A 21,782-nucleotide genomic window follows, 5' to 3' on the forward strand; every position below is an offset into this window, starting at 1 on the left:
GAGCCCTATTCTGCCGACTAATTGAGTCTAATTGAGACTGTTTGATTATAGTAACGCAGATATCGTACGATGCTCGGTGCTGGTACAGCCTGATTCTCAATATATATTTCTACTCAATTGACTTGCCATAAATCGATAATTGCCATTGACAAATGCCGAATTGAAATATTGAGTTAAATGAACCCGGCCGCATATTAACTGCTATCGTAAGTCGAAACCTGTACTGGCAGCCATTCGAGAACTTTGGCATTATTTATTTGAGCGCACGTCTGAGAATGCTTCAACAAAAAATCAATCACCCAAAGTTGGACGACTACCAAATACCTCTTAGTCAAAGGCAAGAACATTAATGATGATATATTGGGATAAAAGTTGCCAGCTGGGAAACGGACAGATTTTGTAAAAGCTTTCCTTATTGATCTATTACAAGAGTATATCCATGTGATTTGGCATAAAAATTCCAGGGTATCTTCACACACATATTGTCCAAAAAGTGTTACTTGACTTGTATGGCGGCTTGGCTTGCATTGATGTCAATAACATGCAAGAATTTAAGCCAGGGCTGCCAGCAAAAGTGAACGTAGAACTTTTACAATATATTTGCCATCGATTATAATGTATCTGCAGGAAGTACAAATGCTATTTGTGCAGCTCCATAGCTGCAGTCTGTCTAGATAAATAAGACTATACAATTTGTCTGGGAGCATGATGGACATGTGATATACTCGAGTGGTGCGTCATATTGGCTCAGTTGGCCCGTTCCTAAAGTGAAAACCCGTTCGAAACCCCTCTGGCTTTGTTACCAACAATGCTTTGGGGTAGCTCTCCCTCTGCCACTCGGCCCCCTCTCTCTCTCTCTTTCTCTCTCTCTCTCTCTCTCTGGGCTGGATAAACATTTCTCCGATACAAACAGAGCGTCGCTTCGCTTCGCGTCGAGCATGTGCATGATGGATACTCGTTCGCTTTTGGATATATGGGCCAGTCTATCGGAAGGTATCGCGTCGTGGTCGTCGTCGTCGTCGTTGTCGGCAACAATATTGCCTCAGTCTTTGGCCGGCCTTCAATCGCGCAGCTTAGTTCCCATTCGGTGTGCGGGCAAACGCTTCGCCTCGGTCTTCAATTTCTTAGCTCTCTTCCGTTCGTTCGTTTCTTCTGCGGAATTGCGAAATTGCGAATTAATCGCCAGCATTTCTTTTGCGTCAGCTCTGCACTTTAAAAATTTGACAAACACGTGTTGTGGCCCATAATTGCGGCGCAGCGGCCAGCATTTGTTCCTATTGTTTTGTCTGTTGACCAAAGCGCGCTCGCTGAGCTTTTGGTCCGACCGCGTTCGCGTCCAGAGTACAAGGTACACGTCATCGGCGACGCGCTGCTGAGCGGCAAAACGTCACGAGATACGCACTCGAAGAAAGCAAATAGAAATAGAAACCCTCAGTGATTCACGGGCTGCCGGAGCGGCCAGTCGAGTTAAGCGGAACAGAACAGCAGAACGACAGCCATAGCTGAGAATGGGCTACGATGAGGTTATCGTGCAGCTGGGCGATTTCGGGCGGTATCAGATGATCATCTATACGCTGATCTGTCTGACATCCATACCGGTTGCCTTTCATAAGCTCGCCGGCGTTTTTCTGCTCGCCAAGCCGGATTTCCGTTGTGCCCTGCCCACGGATCTGGACGAATCGGCCAGCTATGAGCTGCCCGCGCAGCTAAAGGAGCTCGCCTATCCGGCCACGGACAACTGCGCCTACTACGAGCTGGCATATGCCAACGGTAGCTACTACAGGACCAGCAATGACACGCACAGCTGCAGTCGCTACATCTATGACCAGTCCAGGTACCAGAACAGCGCCGTCACCGAGTTCGATCTGGTCTGTGATCGCGGCTTCCTGGCGGCCACCAGCGACTCGATGTTCATGCTGGGCGTCCTGCTGGGCAGCATCATCTTTGGCCAGCTGAGCGACAAGTACGGACGCAAGCCCATCTTCTTTGCCTCGCTGGTCATTCAGGTGATCTTCGGTGTGGTGGCGGGCGTGGCGCCAGAATACTTCAGCTACACCCTGGCGCGCATCGTTGTGGGCTCCACCACGTCCGGCGTGTTCCTGGTGGCCTATGTGATAGCCATGGAAATGGTCGGTCCCGCCAAGCGTCTGTACGCTGGCATCTTTGTGATGATGTTCTTCTCCATAGGCTACATGCTGACGGCCGCATTCGCCTACTTCATCCACGATTGGCGCTGGCTGCAGATTGCGCTGACGCTGCCCGGGCTGCTGTTCATGTGCTACTATTGGATTATACCCGAGTCTGTGCGCTGGCTGCTGTCTAAGGGACGCAAGGCTGATGCCATCCAAGTCATACAGAAGGCGGCGCGTTTCAATCGTGTGGACATAACGACCGATGCGTTAGAGGCGTTGCTAGATGAAGGCGCCAGCTGCAAAGAGGAGCAGAAGCTGGGCCAGGATGAGACTGATGATGACTGTGAGGAGGCAAGGCCACCCTCTGTATGGGATCTGCTGCACTATCCGAATCTGCGACGCAAGACGCTGGTCATCTTCTTCGATTGGCTGGTCTGCACCGGCGTCTACTATGGTCTCTCCTGGAGCACCAACAACCTGGGCGGCAATGTGCTGCTCAACTTTGTGATCTCCGGCGCCGTCGAAATACCTGCCTACTGTTTTTTGCTCTTGACGCTCAACAGATGGGGTCGTCGCTCGATACTCTGCGGCTGCATGCTGGTTGCCGGCGTCAGCCTACTGCTGACCATCATTGTGCCGCAGGATATGCACTGGCTGACTGTGACGTGCGCCATGGTGGGCAAGCTGGCCATAACCGGCTCCTATGGCACCATCTATCTCTTCTCCAGCGAACAGTTCCCCACGGTGGTGCGCACCGTGGGCATGGGTGCTGCCTCCATGGTCTCGCGCTTGACGGGCATGCTGGCACCCTATCTGAATGCCTTGGCCATCCTCTGGCCGCCACTGCCGCTCGTAATCTATGGTGCCCTCTCGCTGGCCGCCGGCTGTCTGTCGCTGCTGCTGCCCGAGACGCACAACAGGCCCACGTTGGAGACAATTGCCGACGGCGAGCGATTCGGCAAGAAGCAGCCGGCGGATGCGTATCTGGAGACGGGCAAAGAGCTGCGCGAAACGCACGAGACGCAGCCGCTCAACTCTGTCCAGGCCAATGGCAATGGTCACAAATTCTAGGAAAAGGCAAACGAACGGAAAAACAAAAACAAACAATAAACTCTGCTCTGGCCACGCGGTTTGCCAGGTAACAACTAATTAAGTTAGGTAATTATACTTAACCCAAGCGCTGCCTGGGGTCATTAATCTTCGAGCTGACGAATCTTGATACATTTTTCCTACACATTTAGTTCCATAAAAGACAAAGTATTATATTTCAAAAATCTCACATGCATGCCAAAAAAATATGGAAAAAAAAGAAAACAGCGCATAGAAAATTCTTCTCTTTAAGCATTTAGCAGGGCACAGAGGCGGCACAAGGGGTTCGTTTATTTTTGCCCTACCTGTCTTCTATTTGAGCATCAGGGCAAATCCCAGAGAGCGTCCTCGGAAGCCGTCCTTCCAAGCCAACAAATTGGCCCCTGCCCACTAAGACAGTGTATTATGCATGTATTTCATATATAATTATATAAATATATATATAAATATGTACTTATGAGCTACTTAAGCGCAAACGAATTTTTAGACAATTGTACTTATCTCTGTGTACTTATGTTCAAAATCAAATATTGTATTTTTTCTATACCAAAGCAAATAAATGCAACTTCTTGGAAACGATTTGTTCAGTTTCAATCCAATTTTTAAAATTGTTCAAACCTTTTGTCGCTATGTTGTTCTTTATTTTAGTTTTTTTTTTTTGTATTTGTTATCAGCAAAAAAACGAAGAAACACGTGACATTTACAGGCCATGAGTAAATTAAATTTTGAACAAGCATCACAACTGCAGGCGGCACTTAACGACTGCCAGATACTCTGCTTCGTCTTGGGCAGGAGATTGTTGAACACTATACTCTGCCCTAGTGTAATTTACTCTATTTGCAACATTTTAAGAGATAGCTAAGAGTTATTTTTAAGTATTTTCTAATTTATTCAAAAGATCTTAGACATAGCCTAATATACTCTTTAACTAATTGGCAACGCATTAGAATTATTACGACTTGCATTTTCTACAGGTACAAGAAAGAAAAAACGCGAACTGACAACCTGAAGACTGTGAAATAATTAAATTTATTTATTTAATGCCAATGCACAGCGACTCATTGGCTTGAGTGCAAAAATATAGTTCTATAAATTAACCAAGGCAGCTGACAACAACAATTTAGATGATAGTATATGCGACTGAATTGTCGTAAATTGTTTATTTACATTGCCTAAGATCCCCTCCACACCCCTTCCCAGCACATCTAAGATTGTGGACTCGGTCAAGTTTGTGTTTATTTGAATAAATATTAGCTGTAGCTCAAAATGTTTGGATGCTCACACAGAGTTGCGAATCTAGAGATTATGTGTGTATGTATATATACTGAGAGCTGAGCGCGTGCGATAACAGAGAGACAGAGGAGACAGAGAGAGAGAGATAGTGAGAGAGAGCGGGAGAGAGAGAGTGAGAAAGGTATGCAATCTGTATGGAATATTGCCAACTGCATTTCTCGCTGGTTGCCTTTCACGATAACCGATCGAATACTACAATGCGTGGCAATTTTGTGGCCCTCATCTGAATCAACCCCCATTTGGCCTAGAAACTAGATGCGAAAAGGGTAGCTAGACCGGGCCTACCTGTGAGAATGTCATAGATATGCATAGCATAACTGGGCTGTGATTGGAACTATGCACATTGCCAGAGCCAGAGCGTCGTTTGCTCGGAGCTGGTTGATAGCCAGTCGAAGTCGATGTCGAGTTATTCAACAACAGCTGCATAGACCTCTTAGTCGCGTACTGGCACAGATCGCGAGCGGTTCGTTTCGAGCGCGTTTCAACTTTGATAAGCGCAACAGCACAAAAGACACACACACACACACACATATATACATATATATATAAATGTATATATGCATATGTATTTCCAAAAAATCAGGAGCACATTCTAAACTCGCAGCGCTCAATTCATTGTGTTGTTTATTGCCCAAAAACACGAACATTTATCGGCAACACGCGGCGTATACTCAACGCCAAAAATACGAGCTGTGAGCCGCCCCCCACCTTTACACCCCCATCACTGATAGGGCAAGACGACAGCTTTTAACGTTTTGAGGGGAAGCGTTCAAAGTGCTCCAAGTCATACGACCGTAACAAGCAGCGTGCACCGTGATTAGCAATCGGGCAAGAGCAATTGAATCAACCGTATCGAGCATCGATTAGCCGTTATCAGGTATCATGGGCTACGACGACGTCATCGCGCACCTGGGCGAATTTGGGCGCTATCAGAAGCGCATCTACTTGCTGCTCTGCCTGCCGGCCATCGTCTGCGCCTTCCACAAGCTGGCCGGCGTGTTTCTGCTCGCACGGCCAGAGTTTCGTTGCCTGCTGCCGCATGAGGATCCAGACACGGCGCGCTTTGATACCCTGCCGCGGCAGCAATGGCCGCTGGCATATCCCAACGACAGCATCACCGGCAAGCCGGACACCTGTGCCTATTACAATGTCAGCTACACCGAGCAGTATTTAAATGGCAATCACCCGGCCGCGCAGAATGGAACGCTGCAATGCAGCAGCTATGTCTACGATCAGTCTAAGTATCTGAATAGCGCAGTCACCGAGTGGGACATGGTGTGCAGCCGCAGCCTGCTGAGCGCCACCAGCGACTCGCTGTTCATGGTGGGCGTGCTGCTGGGCAGCTTCATCTTTGGCCAGATGTCCGACAAGCTGGGACGCAAGCCCACCTTCTTTGCCTCGCTGGTCACGCAGCTAATCTTTGGCGTGGTTGCGGCCGTGGCACCGGACTATTTCACCTATACCATCTCACGGCTAATTGTGGGCGCCACCACATCGGGCGTCTTCCTGGTGGCCTATGTGATAGCCATGGAAATGGTGGGCGCCTCGTATCGTCTGTTTGCTGGCGTCGCCGTGCAAATGTTCTTCTCGGTGGGATTTATGCTGACCGCGGGCTTCGCCTACTTCATCCATGACTGGCGCTGGCTGCAGATTGCGCTGACGCTGCCCGGGCTGCTGTTCATGTGCTACTATTGGATCGTGCCCGAGTCTGCGCGCTGGCTGCTCTCCAAGGGACGCAAGGAGGAGGCCTTTGTGATCATTGAGAAGGCGGCCAAGGTCAACCGAGTGGAGATACCCAGCGAAATCTACGAGCAGCTTATCGAGGAGGCAGCCGAAAAGAAGCGCAAGGATGAGCTAGCCGCCGCAGAGCCCTCGGCATCCGTGTTCGATCTGCTGCGATATCCGAATCTGCGCCGCAAGACGCTGCTTATCTTCTTCGACTGGTTCGTCAACAGTGGCGTCTACTATGGTCTTTCATGGAACACGAACAACCTGGGCGGCAATCAGCTGGTCAACTTTGTGATCTCTGGCGCCGTGGAGATACCCGGCTATCTGCTGCTGCTCTTCACCCTGAACAGATGGGGTCGCCGCACCATACTCTGTGGCGCCATGCTGGTTGCCGGGATTAGCCTGCTGCTGACCATTGTCGTGCCGAGCGATATGAACTGGCTGCTCATTGCCTGCGCCATGATTGGCAAGCTGGCCATCACGTCATCCTATGGCACCGTGTACATCTTTACGGCCGAACAGTTTCCCACTGTGGTGCGCAATGTGGGCTTGGGTGCCTCCTCGATGGTGGCGCGCGTGGGCGGCATTCTAGCGCCATATCTCAATCTGCTGGGCGAGATCTGGCGACCCTTGCCACTGGTCATTTGTGGTGCGCTCTCGCTGACTGCCGGTCTGATGTCGCTGCTGCTGCCCGAGACGCTCAACAAGCCGATGCCGGAGACCATCGAGGATGGCGAGAACTTCGGCAAAAAGCAGAGAACGCCTGGCACCGAGGAGCTGAAGAGCATGCTCAATGGCAAATTTGGCGACGAGACGCGCCGCTGATTGCGATGCGGCTGGATCGTGCCTCAAGACAGATCACAACTGGCCATTTCAGCGAATTTACGCAATTTGCATTTATTTATTCGATGAAAAAGTATTTCAACTCATACGCTAAACTGTACCCAATATCGCACCACGTCGCATTTGTGGAACCCCAATTTCATTTACATTTATTGTCCATTAAAACAAAGCAAAACATTCACTCCGTCTGGGTAGCATTGAACTTTATTCTTTATTAAATACATTTATTTTTACTTCTCGTTTTACACCCAGATCTGCTGTGGGTCTTCGGGCCACAGACGAAGCTGTTCGCGATGATAACGTTAACAGTCAGGCGACAATTTTCCACTTTGGCTGCGGTTCATTGTACCAAGTGCTATCAGTAAATCCAGAGCAAATAAATTATCAATTGTAATGATAATTTGTAGCCTGATTTTCAGTTTATTATTATCAAGTGTGTCAGCAGTGAATATTTTTACACCCTGAACCCGTTGATAATCGCTTAAACGAGGGCATTATGTTTTTGTGTATGTATGTATGTTACAGGCGGAAAAAAGCTTTTCCGATTCCATAAAGTGAATAAATATTGCTGAGCAGCATCAACAGCCGATTCGATCTACACTTGTCCGTCTTGTTCGTCTGTCTGTCCGTTCGTCCATTCGGCTGCCCATATATATAAGACAGAGCTTATAAATTGTTGGTATAGAGACTTCAAATTTTGAAACGAAAGTTCTTTTATCACTAGAAAAGATGAAGATTGATTTGAATTAAGTTAGAAATCAAATAACATCAATATGGACATCCTGTTGAGACACCAACATTCTGATGAAGCATACCGAATATTTTACTAGATCAAATGGCAAGGAAGCATTTTGAGAGCTACATTCTTGGGCATTGGGACTTACACACATTTTGATGTCATATTTAAGCCCTGAAAATTTCCAAAAGATTGAACAATGAGCATCCGAGTTAATCAGGGAAGCATATTCTATAGCTATGGAAAGAAGAAACACAGCTAAGTAGTGCATGTATGTATGTGTGTGTAAGTGTGTTGGATGTGCTATATAGACAACATTATAAATTTTGTAAGGGTTTTTAACGGCAGATTCTTGCTGGGTATCTCCTAGTCGAGCATACCGGCTAGGTATCTGGGTAGCTGGGTATTTCCTAGTCGAGCATACCCGACTAGGTCATTTTTATTTGTTTTTTTCTTAGGAATTACGCCGCGAACTTTGTTACTAAGTCCCCACGCACCATAGCAACAGCCTTGACTATGACTGATTTAAATGTTTAGCTATGTACATAAACATAGGTTTGTATAAGTAAATGTGCGTGTATTAGTTAATAGTTAATGTGTGTGTGTTGCATGATATATGTATATTATATGAGTCTAAGCTGGTAATTCAGACTATAATAATTTCCTAATGTTCAAATTGAAAGATGTAGAGCTGGAGAATGTGCTCTTCTTTCGCTTTTTACATAGATTTCCTAAAAGTATTTATGTAAATCCCCGCAAACCACATTTTCTTACAGATCAAGAGAAGTTATTGCCTCACCGAATTAATTCGGCAGTTTGCTTATGAAATTGACATTAGCAACCTTAAAAACTAGAATTAAGTTTAATAGCTAGATAAACAAGAAACTTAAGCAGGCATAAATAATATTTGAAGGCTGATTTCATTAGCCTTAGCTTATTTGATCTTTATTCATATTGTTTATGCAAACAAACAGCATAGATGTAGGGCACATGAATACCTTATGCTCAAAGTCAAAATAGTTAGGAGAACAAAGCAGCAGAAGTATTCAATGAAAATGCCGAGAGTAAGATTGGAGGGCTTAAAGGGAAAGTAATGTAGTTAATAATAGTTGATGAATACTACAGATTCTTAATAAATATAATTAAATTAATTACAAGCAATTACAGGACTGAAACACAATCGTTTAGCAATTGGTTCGACATTAATATTAGTAATGATATCTAAGGCACGCCGAATATTTAATACCCTAGGATACATTTGCCTGGCGATTTTGCAGACTTGTGAGCACAGTGAGCTCGTAAATGCTGAGTTTGATGAATATTCGGTCATACAAAAACTCATTTTGCTACCGATTCCTCTTGAGAGTCAAATCATATAGTAGTTCTGTCTCAATTAGACTCAAAAATGTATACTTTATGGGGTCGGAGAAAATTATATAAATTATAATACCCTCCACATGGGTATCAAAGCTTAAGTTTCTAAAGCCCACGACGATATAAAATTAAATTCATTTCGACGCTAAAAGTATGCAACTTGTAAAATTAAATTAATTTAACTTTATTTTATTTTTAATTTAACTATTATTAAAGAAACAACTTAAATTGAAGCTATATAAATAAATACTAATATAACTTATTCTATAGATGAGTCTAAAATAAGAAACTTAACAAATATAGGTTCCGATCTGGGAGGTCAATTGGAAGAGACCTTTGCAATCTCCTCCGCATACGGACTCCAAGTCTACGTCTCTTTTGAAGACGCCAAGCAAGATGATTGGGATGATTTTCAAGTCGCGTGATGTTTATTACGTGTCCCGGACTTTGGGCACGCCTAGGTCTGTTTTAAAATTGGACGGTCCCATGTACCAGGGGGCACAATAATTACTGATAGTATAAATATTTTTAATATGATTAATATTATTATTAATGTTATCACTGACCACTGAGATAAGACAATATGGAGACACAAGTCAGAGATTTGCAATCAGACCTTCCTTGTTCAGTTCGCTGAACGACTAGGTCACCCAGACAACTCATTTAGCTAGCTTAAAAGTCTTTCAAAACAACAAGCAACCAATTAAATGTAATTAAACTGTTCATCGATAGCGCGTCTCCGAAAATGCGCAGTTTTCCAGCCTAAAGACTAACTTCACGCAGTCTTCCCCAATGCAGGAGTTTTAAGTGCAGCCAAAAAGTATGCTATATGTTTGGCCACAAGAATAGAGATACGATTTTGTTTGAAAGATTTGGCTCTGAGTGGCTCAATATAAATCGACTGGATCTATTCGGTTGGGTTTAGGAAAAAAAAAGCTAAGCTTAATTTGCTTCTGCTTTCAGATTTACAAATTTAAGATGTCAAAACAATTTTTCCAATGGACTTACCTTTTGGCAACGAACTACCACAGATCGATATACTCATAGTGGGCGCGGGTCTGTCGGGCCTTACTTCAGCAGTTAAAATATTGTCCAAGGAGCATTCGCTGAATGTGAAAATCATTGATGAGAACAGCAAGCCCGGCGGGCAGCTGCGCGGAAAGGGAACATGTTTTGTGAGCAAGGAGCAGAAGGAGCTGATTGCCTTCCTCACGCAACTGAATGTGGCACTGTTCCAGCATGATCCACACGAACGGACGCTGAGTCGCTGCTGGGAGCTGGACCGCGGCCTGACCTCAGTTCCGGCCAAGTTTGAGCTCTGGCGCTATATCAATATGTTGGACATGCGTATGAAGAAGTTTAGCTCCGTGCGTTATGAGTTAGTTTGAGATTGGACGGGGTATTGGGGAGCATAGAAATGCGCTAATGTCTTTCGATGCCTTCCTTTAGGTTCCGCGAGCGAATACCAACCATGGAGCGGCACATAATCACCAACTTGTTTTTCAACCTGTCCCGCGATTTCATGTATCAGCTGGTGCATTTGGCCTCCGGGATGCAAGCCAGCGATATTAACTACGATGAATTCATGTGTCTGTGCAGCACATCGGGTGGACTGAATGTGTTAATCGATCTGTAGGAGATCCATGGGGTATATTCTTTTGCACTTTAACAATATCCACTTGCAGCTTGCTGGCCATGCCGGAGTCCATCATGAGCTTGTCCTGCGGAAAACTACTTGAGACACTGCGCGAAAAGTTGAAGTTCACTGAGATCCTTAACAATGTGAAAGCTGTAAAGGTGGAACACTTTAAGAACTATGTTCAGGTGACAGATTCACATGGCAAGAAGCACAAGGCAGAAGCTGTTATCCTGGCCATACCCTGGGACAAGGTGAACAAGCTGCAGTTCGAGCCTCAGATGCCCAGACAGTTTCGCATACCCTCCAGGCGCACAAAGAAATCCAAGAGTATGATAACCCAATACTCTATGCGCTACAACAAACCCGTTTGGATCAGCCAAGGCTATTCGGGTCAGTTTTTAAGCATTCGGCCCTTGGTGGTGGGCTACGAGCTCAATTCGAACGAATACTGCGGCTACATGCTGCACACCGTGGAGGAGGCGGACAGCGTACAGAGCACTGTGCTTGATCTGCTGGCGGCGCAGTTTGGCGAGGAAATGCTCGATCCTGTGCACTACAAACAGGAGACCTGTGAGCTAAATACGGCGATACACAAGCCGCAGATAAAGCCCTGGCATCGGGTCATCTGGTCCAGTTCGGCTGCAGCTGCCACCAGAGATCGGAATCTAATGGCCGGTGCCGTCGAGAGCGGCGTACGGGCGGCCATTAATGCGCTCTTTGTAATCCGGCCACAGGTGGTTTGCTGGCGGGATCTCCAGGATGTGCAGGATAAGAATCGATATGCCGGCCCCAGTCCCGGCTATTTTGCTGGTCTGCTTAGCCGGCTCAATCTATATAACATCACCTTCTATGGCGTCTTTGTGATTGGTCTAATCTGTTTGCTCAATTTCGGCTATGGCTCCCTCGGGTAAACCTAGCTAGGTTCACTTTGCTGCTCAAGTGCTCGCCCAATTACTTTGACATTGCAAATATCAGGGGGCACTTCCATACACCTAGTCGAATCATAGACCCACTCGGGCACTCGCTCAATTATTTAGCTAGCCGTAATCCCATTTCTCGAGCTAATCATTTAATTCAACTCGGCTTGGTCCAGATTTGGAGTGAATTCCACATCTTATATTTATTCTTTTTTGCATAATTCTAAGTCCGTCTTGCGGGTAATCATTCACTTAAGCGCCAACGCCATCCATGCCATCCACGCCACCCACGCCAGGCCAGCAAATTGGGATTCATAAATTTCAATCAGTCACCAAGTAGCTCTCCGGGCTCTTAGGGATGAGATATACGCTCCAGATATACCTGTTGTATTGAGTTACGAAAGTCTAAAGATAATCGTAAATCTCGGTAGTAACTAAATTTGTTGTGTAAATATAAATTAAATGTTAAGTTAATCGGTTTGATTTTTGATTAATGCTGCCAACGAGTTGAACAAGACGTTCAGCAGGTATAACTCGTAAATTGTCATGAATATAAAATTATTTATTATATTCATATACATAAATTGTTTTGCGATTTTCACAAAATACCTTAGCCCCCTTATACACACTCTTGATATTTTCTGTCCATGTTATCCATGCTCTATAATAACATTTTTTTTAATATTTCATTAGATCGCACATCTCTACAGCTTGGGCATATTATGGCTTTATTTTGCTTTAGAATAAGTTCTATTTATATGGCATTTGCATACGGGATCATAAATGTTTTTCGGCAATTTGACTTTAATTGAATCAGGTCAGTTTTTATTAGATTAGTGCCAACCAGATGGATGTATGTCACCTGCGAATGGGCGCACTGCTTGGACCGAGAGTGAAAGTATGGGCATGGTCGGGGCACTGGGACTGACGACGTGTGCTCCATACATAATCGTAACTGTATTCAAAAGTTTGGCACCTCTGTGCATGCACTTGAAATTGTGGCCAAAATCGAACAATAGCTGCACGTGCGCTGCCCACAAACAAAAACAACAACAACAACAACAAAACATCAAAGCCAAAGACCTACCTATCCAATCACAATCAAATTGTCAACGGTACACGCCCATGTGCATTACGAGCTCAATTGAGAAAACAAAACAAGCTGCCAATGGAATCTCTATATACACATAATAATTACGACCTCTCAGAGGATCGTCATGCATCCGTCAGAACGTCCAAGCTTAATGCGTATACCCTCTATCCATTGACAAGGGTGTAATGGTTCTGTGCTAAGAGTATGTAATTTTGGCAGAAGACGGCATCTCTGTTTCCATAGGGTATATACACATATGCCATCCGTCTTTATGAATATCAATCTCAGAGACTATAAGAGCTACAGAAATCTCAGAGACTATAAGAGCTACAGAAATTTGGAATGTAGCTCCTAATTACAATAAATTTCATCTTTACTTCGAATCATCTAAAACTTTGTTTCCAGAATATGGAGTTAAACAAATTTCTGTTATATCTCAGAGTTCACTTAATTTGTCGTGATAGGTTTTAAATGATTTACACAGACCCAGAAAATTCAGCTTTTTGGATACCTTACCCTTGTTCTAAGGAAAATAAAACTCAAACTCAACTCAAGGACTTGGTATATATTCAAGACCTACAAATTTCATAAAGTTCGGAATGTAAGCTCGCAAGTTATTCAAAATAAGAATATGCCTGTATACTTGTAAATGTGTATAGATGATAGATAGTCTGGGGTTGTGATTAGAGTATCGGCCAATCGGGCACTCCCGGCCAGAGAACTTTTGCTTGCTTTTGTTGCTCTGAATTATTGCCAGTACTCAAACGCCGTTAGACATGCGCTGCGCTATGCAATTTTCACAGATGAATAAAATACGAGTGACCAGGATGATTACATGCATGAGAAAAACTGAACAATAATTAAAGCGATACATTTAAACAACAGCCACAAAAAAAAAAAATAAGCAGCTTAAATACAATGTCGACTGATGCTTACCCTGCACTTTTCCAGAGCACAGTGCCATGGCTCTTGCTTACGTATTTCCATCGATATCGGTATCGATCGTACGCTCGATTGATTGACGTAGTAAAAACCATCAATTAAGCTTGGCCAGAGTCGAGAGCTCTTGAGAGGTATGTTATCTAAACGTTAATACAGTTAACCTCAATTGGTATTACTCAGTGGGGTCAATGCATCTGGTTCCAGTTTGAGAAATTGTCTAAACATCATAATGATTGAGGTTGTCGCTCCCAGCAAATCAATTAAAGAAAAAAAACAAATCCTTGTGTATAGCGATTATATTGCACGTTTAAGAGTTACTCAAGCGCAAATACATATTCATCTTTATTCCCACAAATTATAAATATTACAACATTGTATTCAGAACAAAGAGACTCGACCAGCAAGAGGCGATATAAATTCAAATGCCTTCCGCTTCAGGGGATCAACATATCATTTACACAGCATTTAAACCATATTCATTCACAGTGTTTCTTTCAATTTACAATGGTGTTTTGCTCTTTGCATTTTAAAGAGCCGAAAAAAGTAAGAGCGCTGCTCTTAAGTACGTACTTTAAAATAACGGAATTGAAGAAAACAATAATGTAAACAAGGCAGGCGCTCGATTATCGACCATACGAATGTAAATTTGTAATGAAACGTAGACAAAATGTAAATTATATGAATTACAGCAGAGCGCACTGTAAATTAATGCTTAATTCCTATGCACTCTCATACATACTAAGTAAAATACTTATTTCATTGTTGTTGAGAGCAAACGAGCATTAGTTTGTAACGGCATTTGTCTCTAGTTGTAATGAAGATCCTGTGCTGAATGTAAAGGTTCGGCAATGCAGGGTGATTGATGAGTTATAAACGTTGGATATGTAAGGGATGATAATGCGGTTTGACATATTGAGCTATGTACCGATGCTTACACTGAAAAAAGATCGTAATGAATGTTATACTTAGCAAACCATTTAGGTGCATGATAGAATACCCTGTTGATATACTAGACATAACAAAGTGTATTTACTTTTTGGTCTAGTTAGAGATAGGAGGGCTACTAAGCCCTTTAGCTTTAGCAATTTATTTATATTTCAAATGACTGAAACATTTTAATATATGAAAGCTTTGATATAGCCATATACTTTACATTAAATACTTTTTTTATTGGAGGGGTTGTTAATTTTTATAACGATGAAAAGGTTAAATAGATAAGGCTCGAATTAGTTAACCTATTCCTATTTAATCAATTTCCCATCTTCCTATGATCTATCAGTGTGGCTTAAGTATAAATGGTCTGATATGCTGCTTCCCGTTCTGTGTAGAGTGCTATTGTCACTTGAAAATAATCTCTCCTCAAACGCGCAATGATTTCGAAAATGGAATGCATTACACACACACACACACACACAATACACACGCACGCACACACACTAAACTCAAAATCCCAAGCATAAGTAAATGGAACGGGAAGAGCCGAAGCCGAACGTTTCCGAACTAGAGCCAGACAGCGCGACAGACAGAAGCAGAGACAGAGTCAAGCGTATTCGTGTATTTGTAATGAGTGTGCGTATGTACTACTTATGGGTGAGTGTATATGTCAGTCTGTTTTGTCTGGCGGGCTGTATGCTAGTACAAAATGTTGCGATCGACCTCCCGTGGGCTTAGTTTGTGAGACGCCTCCGAAGCGGCAAGTAGTTGGTAGCATTACAAGCGACTGCATCTCATCTGGCAGATGCTACACGCGCTCGAGAGTTCATTCAAAATTAGAAACATTGCCGCGCGCAGCTGCCCAAAAAGACTGGGAACAGATATTGAATTCAATTTTATGTTTATTTTAACATATAAGAAAATTTTGACAAGCGAAAAGGAAAAACAAACGTGGGCTGAGCAAAAAAAAATAAAACATAAGCATAAAGCGAATCTAGAAAATAGAACGGAAAGATAAACCGCAAAGGTCGCTACCAAAAAAAAAAAAAATTTATAAGTGAAAGTGAAAACGAAAACAAGAACCACAAAAATAAAAATAAATTAGAAAGAGAAAAAAAGAACAACACTGCGCTCGCAATTCCCGTTGCATTTGGCCGATCGGGCGCCTTCTGGCTGCGTATTATCAGTGGACACTGGAATAGGAGAAGTCGACCAGAAAGAGGGACAGTGAAACTCTTGTGTCAGAGGCTACACGCCGTGTTAATGCACTCGTAATCGCCGGACAATTGGCGGCAATAAATTCTATATTTGTGCATAATATACACATATATGCTACATATATATATATATATATATATATATATATATATATATATGTCAGAATTTAAATCGCGACTTTTGTGATTGCAATTTCAATTGAGCAATTGATGGGCATAGATTATAAATAGATTGACTTACAGAATCTGGTTTCAAAAGCAAGTTCAGTGTCAAAATGCGCACAGCATAAAGTTCTTCAAGCGAGTGAACGACCCAGAAAATTTCGAATTCTTTTCTAAAGAATCTGAATTTGAGCTCTTATCAATACACACACACACACACACACATATATATATATACAATTTGTGTTCGTTGTTGTTGTTGTTGACCACTGTGTTGTGTGTTTATATATATATATATATATATATATATATTCTGTGATAAACAAAGAAACTACTAAAATGACCCAGTCCAAGGATAATCTGGAGAAGACCAGGGAGCTCATCAGCGAGGAGAGCATGAAGGATTTGCTCACAAAGCAGCTGGAAATTGTTGGCAGTAGCGGCGCCTTTGTTTGGTGAGGAGGGGTTGTCCTATGCACATGTACATATATGTCGTCATAAATATTCCCAGATCAGCAGAAAGTTATCTTTATAAGAAATGAAAGTGCATAACTGAAAACAATTGATCAGTTCTAATAACATGACCTATTCCATTTATATGAAAGCTGTTCCACTCAAAAGTTCAAGCTCAAACTGAAACTGATTCAGAACTGGAATCAAAGCACTTGAAACTGATTTAGTTGAAGAAAACTAGGTTAACACTAGTCTAAGCATTAGTCAGAGCTATTAGCTGTAAAGCAAATCTTATGCCAAGCACGAACAACTAATTTAAATAATATGCGATTCAAATATTATAAAACGAACAGCACGTACCGACAAGATCTAAAGGCTTATCCGTAGTTGAAGTTGACTTCCCAATAATAGTTTGGGCACGCGACTTGAGTGACATATGTAATGGATGAGAAAGAGTATTTAGCAGCAAATAACATTACCTTTGTACGGAGATGTCAAATCAGTGCACTAGATTTAATTATAGTAGGCAAATCAGGTCCGTTAACGATAATGCATACAATTGAGCCTGATAACAGATTTGAATTGCAGCGGGCCAGTAATCTACATACTCGTATTTGAAACCGGTACTCATTATAATAATCATTTTAATATTGTATATTCTATTCGATTCAATTCGAGTCTATATCGCTGCACTGCCTCAAGGAGGGTCAGTAAAGTGAATGCAATATTGATGCGAAACGGGGGTGGGGGGCGGCTGTGCCCGAAGGACACGTACTCCGTGTCCGTACATTCAACTACCGAAACTAGCCTTATGACTCGTACGTGTAGAACCAAAAGACGAAAACAACATTAACTTTAAAACGTACTTTGAGTGCTTTGAATTTTGACGATCCTCTGCCCAGAAGTGGCTGGGGCGGGGATCGTTAAAAAATGCCGAATATGTAAATATTGCGCATTGTGTTCCGGTTGCCCGGTTCGATTGACAATTTGGTGACGCGCCGTTTACATTGAAAACACTCTCAACATAAATGTATTAGAACGCGTAGCTGTATTTGTTTTGGTTATTGTATATCAGATCATGTGCTGCATACTAAATGGCCAAAATTGTAAGTTTAGCATCGTGTTTGGCTTTTGGAATGTGTCACTAACCTTCACAATTTTTTGTTTTCGCAATTGTCAGTTGGCGTCATTTATTTTGATCGCCGATCGTTAATATTATTAATAATAATGTGGAATAACAAGCGGCGGCGCCTTCAATTATCAGCATTTTGTGCTAACTTGTGAAAGATTGGAGTAGCGTATCGCATAAACAAGGGATAGTTAATTATATATCGCTATACCATACCTGCTAAATATGTAAAATGTTTTAATTAGCGCCAGGTGAAACGTTGCCACAGCAATTTCGCTGAATTGCGTACTTAAGCAAACAATTTGGGAAAGAGTTGTAACTATTTGCATTACCGTTTGCAGGGCCATCTTTTTTCTCTGCGTTACGCCCAACATTTTGAACGGATTCCATGTGTCGTCGTACACGCTGCTCGGCCATCTGCCCGAGGATCAGTGGTGCGGCATTGACGAACTGCGGAACACCAACTGGACGCTGGCCCAGAAGCGCAGCATCAGCGAGCATGATCTGAACTCGGGCGGTTGCACGGTCTGGGATTGGGACTACCAGCAGCTGAGTCAGATGTCCTACGAGGCGGCACTTAACTACACCAGCCGCATGGCTGCGATCAAGCAGCCCACGGTGGTGTCCTGCAAGGCCAAGGGCAGCTACGAGTATTCGCATCCGGAGACCACATTCGTTGCCGATTGGGAGCTGACCTGTGAGCGCAGCATTCAGCGCACATCGGCCCAGGTTTCCCTATCCCTAGGCAAATTCTGCGGCTCCTTCTCGTTTGGCATACTGGCTGACAAGTAAGTTAAAGCTAGAGAGTTGTTCAACTAGCTGCTTTAAAACGATATTCAATTTTTGTAGATTTGGTCGCAAGACTTCGTTTACGTTGGGCGCCGCTTTCTTCGTTGTGGGCAGCATCTTTTGCAGCTTCTCGCCCTGGTACAGTCTCTTTTTGATTGGCCGCTTCGCCTTGGGCGCTGCCTCGTCCGGTTTGTTCTATCCTGCATTTACGATGAGTATGTATCTTCCCTTAAGACCTGCTGCTTGTTGTACTTATATTACTAACTTTTGCTTTAGTTGTTGAGAACATTTGCCTTAAGCATCGTTCCTGGATGTCGATTGCCTTCTCTGCCTCATATCCCGTTGGCATGATCCTGCTGGCCATTGCGGGCTATCTGATACAGCCCTGGCGTTATCTGCAATTGGCATTGACCATACCCTCGCTGCTTCTGATCCTTAATTGCTAGTAGGTTAACTTAGTAAATGCAATTGCCAACTTATATAATTTCTGTCCGTTTCTTTTCCAGTTTGATGAACGAATCCCCACGCTGGCTCATAACGAAACAGCGTTACGACCGTGTCTATCAAATTCTCTTCAAGCAGCCCAGCCATTATGAGGTTCAGCCCACAGTTGCGCCAGCCACCGAAATTGTTAGCGATAAGAAAACGGTCTGTACAAAGATCTCCCAGATGCATTCGCCATATGCGCTAGTTGTCAAGCGAAAATCATTTATATACTCAAACTCTGTTCACAGGGTAAAACAGAGTATATGGTTATGTGCAAAATGAGTTCTGTCAGTCTGTCAGTCTGTCCGATTGAGTTAGGGCGTAAAATGTGGAATATTTATATCGAAATATTCCACACAGTTATATATTTCCTAGTTACAGTTTGCAAGTCACTTTGCGTTACAGTCAGAGAGTCAGTCAATAAGTCAAACCGAATCTTTTCGATTCATGATAGCGGTAATTGCACTGTGAGCAGAGTATTGAGCAGTCGGTTACACTCAACTACAACGTTCATTTATTGTTTCTGATTACAGCTAGAACCGATCCCGAATGATTCGCTTGTCAAGAAGCTAAAGAATGGTCCGCTTAAGTCAATTATCGAGCTCTTTGCGAATCCGAAAGTGCGCAAACTAATCTTCACCTCGTACTTCATGTTCTGCGTAACCTCGCTCAGTTACTATGTGACGGGTAAGACCTTGAGATCAAAACTATAATACAAACAAATAAAATAGTCTTAATTCCAATATTAATCCCTTTGTAGCTCTTAATGCCGCCAATCTCTCGGTCAGTCGCTATCTGTATATTATAGCCACTGGCGTTGTGGACATACCCTCGTATCTGGTGCCGGTCATTATGCTGCGCTATACGGGCCGTCGTATTACCACAATGTTCCTGTTCATGTGGACGGGCGTATCGCTGCTGTTGGTGCTCTCTGTGCCCGCTGGCAGCACCACGTGGATCGTTGCGTTTGCCATGTTGGGTCGCTTTGGCATCAGTGCCACCTACTCGGTTGTGACGCTTTACACAGCAGAACTGTATCCCACCGAAATACGTAACTCGGCGCTGGGCACCTGCTCCACATGGGCGCATGTCGGTTCCATTTCGGCACCCTATGTGGTCGATGTGCTGGGCGCATTAGGCTGGTACATTCCGACAACAATCTGCGGCTGTTGCGTTCTAGTAGCAGGCCTGCTAACGCTTACGCTGCCCGAAACGGGCACGGGACACCTTTCCGATAAGGTTGAGGAAGCGCCCGCCGCCATCGAAGAGACCGAGAGCAAGCCTGAAAAGCAGTAAGATTGAGCCACAACCAAGCCGTGTAGGCTGGTCGATGGGTTCCACTAGTTAAGTTAGTATACGATCGATCATACATGCTACCTATGTATACGTATTCTACAATGTTACGATTGTAATACTACCAGTACTACTCTAGGCCTAAGTTTTCTATGCGTAATTGTTGTTATTTTTACTATTCCTTGCATTGTCGTAGCATATATATTCGTAAATGTTTTCTGTTTGATATAGTATAATTAATAAATTATATATATAGCCGTTAGTAGTTCTGCACAAGTAGCTGGACCCAGTCGTAATAGGGTCGTGTCACCGTGTAGATGCTGGGCATTCCCTGAATGCCGCAGGTCAGCCCATGCGACACCAGTCCGTAAATGTATTCGCGTCCTCCGTTTCCATACTGACAAATAAGCGGACCACCAGAATCGCCCTGGCACGAGTCCTGATTGTGGCCCAATGCGCACACCGTATTTGCTCCGTTTTTAGGTGCCCAAATGTGTCCAATAATATCGCGGCACTGCTGGTTGCCAATGACACGCACCTCCGCCTCAAAGAGCTGCTTCTGGGATGGGCCAGCATGCCTGGTGGCGCCATAACCAATTATTCTACACGATTCTAAAATACATTTAGGCGGATTCGAGGGATTAGTTATAATTAATCAGTTTGTTTACAAACCCTTGCTGTTGGGTTTCATGCCGTACGGAGGCAGCTGAGCAAATTGCATGTCCACTCCCAGTTGGCTTTTAAATGGGCGTTTCAGATGGAGAAGAGCGATATCATTGCGGTAGTTGGAACTGTGGTATTATAAGAATACTTTAATTAAATTTATCACCCAACTTAGGAAAGTAAAGTTACTTGCAAAATTTTAAATATTTTAATCATTCCAATTATTTATACTTACGGCTGAAAGTAAATGTATTCAGCGCTTTCCACACAATATGGTTTTAATTTTTCAACATTGTCAATATTTTCGTATCCAATAAAAGCCACAATCTTGTCAAGTTTTCTGCAAGCACACGAAATTGACGTCAAGGTCATATCTTATTAATATATACTAACTTTCTCCAGATACAGTGGGCAGCAGTTAGTATCCAGCGTTCACTTATTAAACTTCCACCGCAGAAATGCTGATAAATCCGTATTTGGGTGACGTTCCTGTTGATTCCATATCCAGAAAACACATCTTGCAATGATACCATATAAGGATACATCGAAGTGCCATCTGCAATGTGATTGAATTTTCAATAACTCTCTAAAATAAAATTTATTTTGAAATACTGCCCACGCTAGAAACGACGCGACCGCCAACAATGGGCACGGCACGACAATCCTTGAAAGATATCATTTTTATAGAAATTAATATCAGAAGACATGTTTGATAGCAACTGAAGCCAGCCCTCATGCTGGAACATTAACAAGATACTAAACTACGTCCGTCAGCATTCCCAATAGAGCAACAGTTTTCGAATAAATAATAAGAAATAAAAGCGCAAACGCTCACATCGGGACAAGCTGTGTAAATAATTCAATGTGAATG

At 43.4% G+C, this 21,782-nt stretch overlaps 5 protein-coding genes across 7 annotated transcripts; 4 read left to right on the plus strand and 1 right to left on the minus strand.

The window, feature by feature from the left end:
• The first annotated feature begins 1,043 nt into the window (after positions 1–1,043).
• Positions 1,044–3,243, plus strand: LOC115772021 (organic cation transporter-like protein). The gene has a single exon (XM_030717954.1). The coding sequence runs from the start codon at positions 1,509–1,511 to the stop codon at positions 3,201–3,203; it is 1,695 nt and encodes a 564-aa protein (XP_030573814.1). The 5' UTR covers positions 1,044–1,508; the 3' UTR covers positions 3,204–3,243.
• A 1,741-nt stretch (positions 3,244–4,984) lies between these two features.
• Positions 4,985–7,619, plus strand: LOC115771916 (organic cation transporter protein-like). The gene has a single exon (XM_030717807.1). The coding sequence runs from the start codon at positions 5,397–5,399 to the stop codon at positions 7,065–7,067; it is 1,671 nt and encodes a 556-aa protein (XP_030573667.1). The 5' UTR covers positions 4,985–5,396; the 3' UTR covers positions 7,068–7,619.
• A 2,517-nt stretch (positions 7,620–10,136) lies between these two features.
• Positions 10,137–12,220, plus strand: LOC115771917 (putative flavin-containing monoamine oxidase AofH). Of its 2 annotated transcripts, none has more exons than XM_030717808.1 (3): positions 10,137–10,573; positions 10,645–10,827; positions 10,881–12,220. In XM_030717808.1, the coding sequence occupies exons 1-3, from the start codon at positions 10,194–10,196 to the stop codon at positions 11,743–11,745; spliced, it is 1,428 nt and encodes a 475-aa protein (XP_030573668.1). In that variant the 5' UTR covers positions 10,137–10,193; the 3' UTR covers positions 11,746–12,220. The 2 variants fall into 2 exon arrangements, with proteins under 2 accessions (XP_030573668.1, XP_030573669.1); XM_030717809.1 differs by having other exon boundaries at positions 10,504–10,562.
• A 4,186-nt stretch (positions 12,221–16,406) lies between these two features.
• On the plus strand, positions 16,407–20,464 carry LOC115757659 (organic cation transporter protein). Its single transcript, XM_030697974.1, has 7 exons — positions 16,407–16,553; positions 18,022–18,468; positions 18,530–18,684; positions 18,746–18,914; positions 18,976–19,117; positions 19,489–19,642; positions 19,716–20,464. The coding sequence occupies exons 1-7, from the start codon at positions 16,438–16,440 to the stop codon at positions 20,249–20,251; spliced, it is 1,719 nt and encodes a 572-aa protein (XP_030553834.1). The 5' UTR covers positions 16,407–16,437; the 3' UTR covers positions 20,252–20,464.
• A 1-nt stretch (position 20,465) lies between these two features.
• LOC115757660 (serine protease 55) lies at positions 20,466–21,620 on the minus strand. Of its 2 annotated transcripts, XM_030697975.1 has the most exons (5): positions 21,527–21,620; positions 21,305–21,467; positions 21,147–21,251; positions 20,921–21,039; positions 20,466–20,860 (listed from the first exon to the last, which is right to left on the minus strand). In XM_030697975.1, the coding sequence occupies exons 1-5, from the start codon at positions 21,588–21,590 to the stop codon at positions 20,508–20,510; spliced, it is 804 nt and encodes a 267-aa protein (XP_030553835.1). In that variant the 5' UTR covers positions 21,591–21,620; the 3' UTR covers positions 20,466–20,507. The 2 variants fall into 2 exon arrangements, with proteins under 2 accessions (XP_030553835.1, XP_030553836.1); XM_030697976.1 differs by lacking the exons at positions 21,305–21,467; positions 21,527–21,620 and having other exon boundaries at positions 20,921–21,058; positions 21,147–21,171.
• Between the last annotated feature and the right edge of the window lie 162 nt (positions 21,621–21,782).

This window comes from Drosophila novamexicana, unplaced genomic scaffold (assembly GCF_003285875.2).
Source record: "Drosophila novamexicana strain 15010-1031.04,08,12 unplaced genomic scaffold, DnovRS2.1 tig00000108-arrow-pilon, whole genome shotgun sequence".
Classification (NCBI taxonomy): domain Eukaryota; kingdom Metazoa; phylum Arthropoda; class Insecta; order Diptera; family Drosophilidae; genus Drosophila; species Drosophila novamexicana.

Coding starts and splice junctions, on each gene's coding strand:
- LOC115771917 (XM_030717808.1), top strand. CDS start 10,194: ATGGACTTACCTTTTGGCAACGAACTACCACAGATCGATATACTCATA. Junction 10,574..10,644: donor TTTAGCTCCGTGCGTTATGA/GTTAGTTTGAGA, acceptor GCCTTCCTTTAG/GTTCCGCGAGCGAATACCAA. Junction 10,828..10,880: donor CTGAATGTGTTAATCGATCT/GTAGGAGATCCA, acceptor ATCCACTTGCAG/CTTGCTGGCCATGCCGGAGT.
- LOC115771916 (XM_030717807.1), top strand. CDS start 5,397: ATGGGCTACGACGACGTCATCGCGCACCTGGGCGAATTTGGGCGCTAT.
- LOC115757660 (XM_030697975.1), bottom strand. CDS start 21,590: ATGATATCTTTCAAGGATTGTCGTGCCGTGCCCATTGTTGGCGGTCGC. Junction 21,252..21,304: donor GCCCACTGTATCTGGAGAAA/GTTAGTATATAT, acceptor GTGTGCTTGCAG/AAAACTTGACAAGATTGTGG. Junction 21,040..21,146: donor GAATACATTTACTTTCAGCC/GTAAGTATAAAT, acceptor ATAATACCACAG/TTCCAACTACCGCAATGATA.
- LOC115772021 (XM_030717954.1), top strand. CDS start 1,509: ATGGGCTACGATGAGGTTATCGTGCAGCTGGGCGATTTCGGGCGGTAT.
- LOC115757659 (XM_030697974.1), top strand. CDS start 16,438: ATGACCCAGTCCAAGGATAATCTGGAGAAGACCAGGGAGCTCATCAGC. Junction 18,469..18,529: donor TTTGGCATACTGGCTGACAA/GTAAGTTAAAGC, acceptor CAATTTTTGTAG/ATTTGGTCGCAAGACTTCGT. Junction 19,643..19,715: donor GCTCAGTTACTATGTGACGG/GTAAGACCTTGA, acceptor ATCCCTTTGTAG/CTCTTAATGCCGCCAATCTC.